We start from the raw sequence: 6,818 nt of genomic DNA, 5'->3' as shown, positions 1-6,818 counted from the left end.
CCTATTTCTTAACAATTCTTACTTATTCATTATCCAAATTAAAAGTAAAATATATTCAACTGCTTTCACTTAATTACTACATGATTCTTTTATGTTTCAGAGGTAATCTTTTATTTATCTCCACAGGTTTCTCCATTACACAAACATATTAGATCTACATAATTACACTTATCAGTAAATAATTATTTCACAAAACTAACCTTCTGACCACAATGACGAATATTACTATTAACTTCTTATTCAAGTAGCTTTATAACACTGTCAAACACACAGTACAGATTTCTATAGGTACTTTCTAGTTTACTGCAAAGTGCAAGCATACAAGTGCTAAAATTGTCTGCAGTGCACTCAGTGGTTCAGCCTCAGTTCAGTGGGTTTCTGAAGCTCCTCCCTGCAAATCGAGCCTCATCACCCAGCTCCTCTTCAATTCTGTGCAACAACAACAACAAAAAAAAGTTGGCCAGTAAACAACTGTGTCAATTATATAAAGTACAGAGGTCAGATGCTACCTTAGGGGGCAGCTTTAGGCACCAAGCCAAAAGATACCCATTTCTTTCACTACACCTGTAATCTTTCAATTAATATCATTGCATCTAATCTATCCACCATGAAAGACAGCAAGAAAGACCACAAAAATGCAGAAAACACACCTTATTAAGCACAAGGGACTATATAAGCATTGAGTAAATCTGTGTTTGGGGCCTTAAAGGCACGACATCCTCTAGGTTGTGTCCTACATGGAGACTTAAGTGGGGTACTGTAGGTTTACTTAGAGGTAATGCTAAATAAGATCAGAGGTCCTCAGATTTGACCAGAAGGTTCTATGAACCATGTAGGTGCATGGAGAGTTAGAAATCATCCTAATCACTTTATTATCTGATTGTTAAGCAATTTTTACCCAATATGATAGCTAGAAATTTCAACAGGCTATATCTAACGTTCATATGCGGCTCATGTAAAAATGATAAGGAATGATACCTGAGGATCTGGTTGTATTTGGCCAGGCGTTCAGAACGACAGGGTGCTCCCGTTTTAATCTGAATAAGGAGGAGAGGTCAAACAAGCAAACTATGATTACTGCAAATAATCATTTATTTGTATTGGTGATTCAAAAAGCTACATTTGTTGAGATGAGTTATGCCAATTGATCTTGTGATCAGACTGTAAGTATATTGTAAACCTTACAAAAGGTTTGCTGTACCTACATTTAAATTCTAGGTGGGAATAAATACAAGTTATAATACTTTGTACCTGTCCTGTACACAGACCAACCACCAGGTCAGCAATGAAGGTGTCCTCTGTCTCTCCTGAACGATGACTCACCATAACACCCCAGCCACTGGACTGGGCCATGGTGCAGCTACATGGGCATATACAGGAAGCTAACAGTATACCACCCATCTTGTACTCATACATGCTTGATTATCGAAGATTATTCAGAACTACACTACAACCATTTAGAGATCAGGAACTCACGCTTTCAAGGACTCAGTCACACTGCCAATCTGGTTCACTTTGAGCAGCAGGCAGTTACAGGCCTTCTCATCCACTGCTTTTGAAATGCGTTTGGGGTTGGTCACAGTCAAGTCATCACCTACAACCTGGATGTCTGTACTGTCAGTAAAACTGGTCCAAGCCCCCCAGTCATCTTGGTCAAATGGATCTTCAATGGAGACCACTTGCAGGGGGTGGGAGAAGGGAAAAAAAGTTTAAAAACACATTGGACTAACAATAAGGCACTGATTTAGACTGATTCACATCTTAAAAACCTTAACCTGAGAAGTAAAATCAGCAACTCCAAGCTCAGCGCTTAAGGAAATGAGAACCGTGGCTACCTGGGTATTCCTGAACAAAGCTCTTGTAAAGTTCTGCAAGCTCATCAGAGTTGATGTAACGGCTGGGGTCATCAGGTGACTTGAAGTCAAGATCATACTTTCCATCACGATAGAACTCTGAGGCTGCAACATCCATGCCAATCACAACCTCATCTGTGTAGCCTGCTTTGCTGATGGCATTCTTCAGTAGCTCTAGGGCTTTGGCACACAAATACCACAGTTAGTTTTCAACAGTGTTACTTCAGTATCACAGTGCTCCTATAATAACAGTGTTTGAATAACCACCTTCCTTATTCTCCAGGATGTTTGGGGCAAATCCACCCTCATCGCCAACATTGGTAGCGTCCTTGCCGTACTTCTCCTTAATGACGTTTTTTAGATTGTGGTAGACCTCCGCACCAATTCGCATGGCCTCCTTAAAGCTGTTGGCTCCCACTGGCAGGATCATGAACTCCTGCATGGCCAGTTTATTGCCCGCATGGGAGCCACCATTTATCACATTAAAGGCCTTGAGGAACAGAGCAGGCAATTCAATATTAAAGGACTATAACAAAGCATTTCTCAATATCCATATTCAGTAGTACTCACAAATTAGCCAATATGAATCCAAATTTAAGTTCAAGTTCAACTTTGGTGGGGTACACTGCTTACACCACCCAACTTAACATTATATAAGTAGTGTGAGAAGGAATTATTGGGGGCATCATGCCCCCTCTCAAACTATGTCTTACACTTGCCTGCCTTTTTAAAATTAGTTTATGTTGTCAGTTAGACTAAGCAGTCATATCTCATTCCTCCTCACCGGCACTGGTAGGATGACCTCTGGCTTTCCTGCAAGGTCAGCAATATGGCGATACAGAGGGACACCTTTCTCTGCAGCACCAGCCTTGCACACAGCCAGGGACACGCCCAGGATGGCATTAGCACCAAATTTAGCTAAAATTTGAAGGGGCAGTGTGCAGAAATAAGAGTTACTCTTAAGTCCTACATTCCTAAAACCTTATGAACAGTAGCTCACTTTCTAAAACAAGTTTAACATTGTTGAAGCAGCACTACCTGTTGACAATTTTGTTTTTATGGTTTAGTCATTTGAAGTAGAGCAAAGTGAGTAGAAAAAACTGTATTTTGTCCAAGTTCCCAAAATTGGGTAAAACACTCAACTTATTGTTACTAGATAGACAAGCTACGCAACACATCCAGTGTATGTTTTGTAACCTTATGCATGGCTTACACTTGTTATCAGTTCCATCCAATTCAAGCATGAACTGATCAATCTTCTCTTGCTCAACTACAGGGATTCCCTAGGAGAGAAGGAAAGGGCAGAGAGAAAAAAAAAAAAAGAAAAAAAGAAAATTGATATCCATTCCAGCACATGACCCCAATAATAAATAAGGGCATATTTCCTGTCACATGATTCAAAAAGATCTGACACCTGTGCAATGAGCGCAGGTGCAATAGTTTGGTTGACATGCTCAACAGCCTTTGAGACACCTGCAACACACAAAACCCATAGTATTATATAAAGCATTAAAAAAATACAATCAGAAAAATGATTTAATCTGTGCTTTCAGACATAGGGAAGCAGATGCAGCAAAAGTAACAACAATAACATATGCAGGTGTAAACTGCATTGAGCCAGAAGCACATCCCAGCATCAACAATCTTCTCTTGCATGCACCAAGTGTAGTGATCACACACAATGGCAAAAATCAGTCAGGTTTTTTAATGTCCAAGTTAGTCATATCTGGAAAATGGTTAGAATAGACATCATTCCACCCTACTCCATTTATGGTGATTAACTGAATGAAACACCCCAAATACCAGTATTGTACCAGCAATCATTCATATCAATTTTTGTATGATGGTATAAAGGTTACATGCTCAACCAGCATTTCAGATCACCAGGCATGCATGACTTACTGTTGAAGTGTAACTGTAATTTGATCACCCTTAAATTGAACCATTTTTTTCATTCCTCATGCTGAATATCAATGACCTAGTGTTAAAATTACCTGGTAATAAACAGATGGGGCCCACAAAACAAACAGTACATCTAATGGGTCTCTAAGTCAAATCTAATAGACAAAAAGAAAAGGCTGCACTGAAGAACAGAACAAAGACAGAACGTATACAATGTGTAATCCCTAAAAAAATGTTCCAAAAGACTGGGGGATGCGATATAAAAGTAAGTGTTTTGCTTTTGTAATGATAGAATTTGTAATTGTATTATTTGGTGAAAAAGATTTCTTTGTGAAAAAACTCAGAGTATAAATATACTTTCACCCTGAGATTCCATGAACAATAAAAGCCTTGCAGGAAAGGTGAGAAGACTTTATATTTGACTTTTGTCTTACTCATCCATCTAAACTCAAGGCATTTTGCTTATTAAGCAATTAAATGTCTAATGGCTAAAACCCATCTAATACAATATTTAAATTTGAGTTATAAGTGACATTGATGCTGCATTATACTGCATCATGGAAAAACTGCATTTAATTTTAATTTCATTTTATTGTTCATTACTGCTCTACATGTCACAGAATTTCCATATTAATTCGTTAAAGAAAATATGATCATAAACTTGCACACCTTTGCCCAGGTACTTGGACTTATCATTGTCTCTCAGCTCCAAAGCTTCATAGATGCCAGTGGATGCTCCACTAGGAACAGCAGCTCGAAACAGCCCTGTAAAGACCAAAATATGCCCTTAACATCCAATCAATTTTAGTTTGGGAACATGCAAGAAGCCCTAAAAAAATAAAGCACAGAAATGGAGAATCACCTTTGTCTGTGTAAAGGTCCACTTCTACAGTAGGGTTCCCTCTCGAGTCAAAAATCTCACGTGCCTGAATCTTTAAGATTGACATGTTGCTGAAAAAGAGCAAACAAGGAGTATAAAGCACAGAAACTGATCAGTTTTCAAAATTAATAGTATCCATAGTTTTAAAAACTAAAAATCACTATTTTTATCCTGCTTCTCTTGAAACCTTATTTGTACTCCCCCCCCACGCTCCAAGTAGTACTCATCTGCATCTTGGAGAATTTAGCGCCTATTCTACGAGTCATGTTTAAATCCCTTAACTCTTCAGATAATTATTCCACTTAAAGCTTATCCTAACTACACATATTTGTTGTGAATTTGCTTTTATGACATATTTGATACGTTAAATTAGTAGTGTCTATCAGTTGCTTAGAGCTAGCCACTAAATTAGATTAATTGCTGTCATTCATCGATCATCGCAGACAGCCTCTCTCTGGAAAGGGCTTTTAATGATTTTTGGATCATGTCTGTTTTACTATGCAATACCGCATGTCTGACCCATAACTAGCCAACGCTAATTAACTAATGATTAATTAGTTAAACGTTAACAGACTTGTCATCGTCGTCTACCCCGTTCTATGCTTAAACATCTAGCTAGCGTTTAATTCTAGAGGCAGGCGATCGAATTTCTCCCTTGCAGTTATTATCTAAGCTTAAAACAATAAGTGACCGATAAAAGACAAAGGCGAGCCATAAAGCTCAGGACACTCCGCTTCGAATAGTAATTTTTAATACTTCATCGGGCTTACATAACGGAATCATTTCTAGGGCTATGTAAGACCACAATGCTAAGACGTCTATGATTAAATATATTAAATGTTGATGTATCTAGTTTGCTAGGTTAACTAGCTACATCACAAAATCACTCCAGCATAACCTTGAAAGCTAGCTAAAATAGCTAGACTAGCTAGCTATCTAAACACCATCAGCTAGCTATGCTAGGGATAGCTAGCAAGTATACAAGGAAAATTATTTGCTAGCTATCTTAACATCCTAGCAACCGGGCTCTTAAGTTGTATTAAGAAAACACCACGAAGGAAACTTCATCTTTGGACATTGACTTTACATAGCAGGCTATACAATGCTAAAAATAATGCAATATTTACCTTGGAGAAGCAAAAGTAGCTAGCGGTGAAGGACTACAAGGAGATTTCCAGGTGGATTTGAAGGAGATATCCAGCTGAAATTCTTCGGGAATGCGCACCACCACCTATCATACCGCCACTTATCGCCACCTGCAGCTTCATTGCTTCTCGTGCATGTATTCTTTTGGCATGCATTAAAATGACTTCTTTTCTCTGAATAAAAAAAGAAAGGTAATCTAAAAAGTATCTTATAGGACTAAAATAGCAACGAATGGAAATTTTATATAAGGTGTATCGCTATTAAATAAGGAGTTTTGCAGCAACATGTTAAAACATTTTTTAAATTTTGATTCTTATATCTTTACTTGGTTAAATTCGGAGTTATAGTTATGGAGTTATAGATTATAGAGTTACAGAGCATATACAGTTGGTATACAGTTAATGAAAACATATGAAAAAATGAGGTTGATGCATTTTCTTTGTTTTTTTTTTTTTTTTGGGGGGGGGTTGACATATTTTACCAAAAGTAAGAAAACAGAAAACATCCTGATGTCAGAGGCATGTATGGCCAGGCCACTAAAAAAACAAAAAGTGTTTATTTTGTTTAAAAATCAAATAGTTTCTATTACTACTATTCACATTTCTAAATTCACACCCATGAAAAGTAATACAATTAGTTAAATGTTCTCATGCCACAGAACCTTACTGTATCCACAGTCCACAGTTATTTTTGTTTAATTTTCATGTGATGTTTTATATCAATAAATTGCACATTTATTGTATTTTTACCACTGATCGCACACATTTTTCCATACTCCTACCCAGAGGAAAAACTGATGAAATAAACTAAGGAGTGTTTGTGTTCAAGAGAACCCTGACAACTCTTTTGGACTCCTTGGTAGTCTCTGAGGTGAAGTCTCCCCCTGGACACAGACACTCTCTCTCTCTTTCTCTTTATCTGCATGAGTGGGTGTGATGGTGGTGGCAGAAGCTGTCGAGCTTGTTTTGTTGTGAGCCAGTATTGCATGCATTCCCTGCGGGCTGCTTTGCTAGCCAGCTGATCCCAGTGTTCCACCC

At 38.0% G+C, this 6,818-nt stretch overlaps 1 protein-coding gene across 2 annotated transcripts; it reads right to left on the bottom strand.

Moving 5' to 3' along the window:
- Window positions 1-84: 84 nt before the first annotated feature.
- eno1b (enolase 1b, (alpha)) lies at window positions 85-5,907 on the bottom strand. Of its 2 annotated transcripts, XM_027007903.3 has the most exons (12): window positions 5,763-5,907; window positions 4,618-4,706; window positions 4,425-4,520; window positions 3,268-3,326; window positions 3,067-3,136; window positions 2,638-2,771; window positions 2,121-2,343; window positions 1,836-2,033; window positions 1,477-1,678; window positions 1,252-1,360; window positions 979-1,037; window positions 85-429 (listed from the first exon to the last, which is right to left on the bottom strand). In XM_027007903.3, the coding sequence occupies exons 2-12, from the start codon at window positions 4,700-4,702 to the stop codon at window positions 363-365; spliced, it is 1,302 nt and encodes a 433-aa protein (XP_026863704.1). In that variant the 5' UTR covers window positions 4,703-4,706; window positions 5,763-5,907; the 3' UTR covers window positions 85-362. The 2 variants fall into 2 exon arrangements, with proteins under 2 accessions (XP_026863704.1, XP_081574266.1); XM_081718140.1 differs by lacking the exons at window positions 4,425-4,520; window positions 4,618-4,706; window positions 5,763-5,907 and adding an exon at window positions 3,848-3,866.
- Window positions 5,908-6,818: the final 911 nt, after the last annotated feature.

The sequence above is a fragment of the Electrophorus electricus genome, chromosome 7, assembly GCF_041902795.1.
Source record: "Electrophorus electricus isolate QZ-2024a chromosome 7, ASM4190279v1, whole genome shotgun sequence".
In the NCBI taxonomy this organism is placed as follows: Eukaryota; Metazoa; Chordata; class Actinopteri; order Gymnotiformes; family Gymnotidae; genus Electrophorus; species Electrophorus electricus.
Note: the sequence above shows the minus strand (reverse complement) of the source record. Positions and strands in the feature narration are given on the sequence as shown.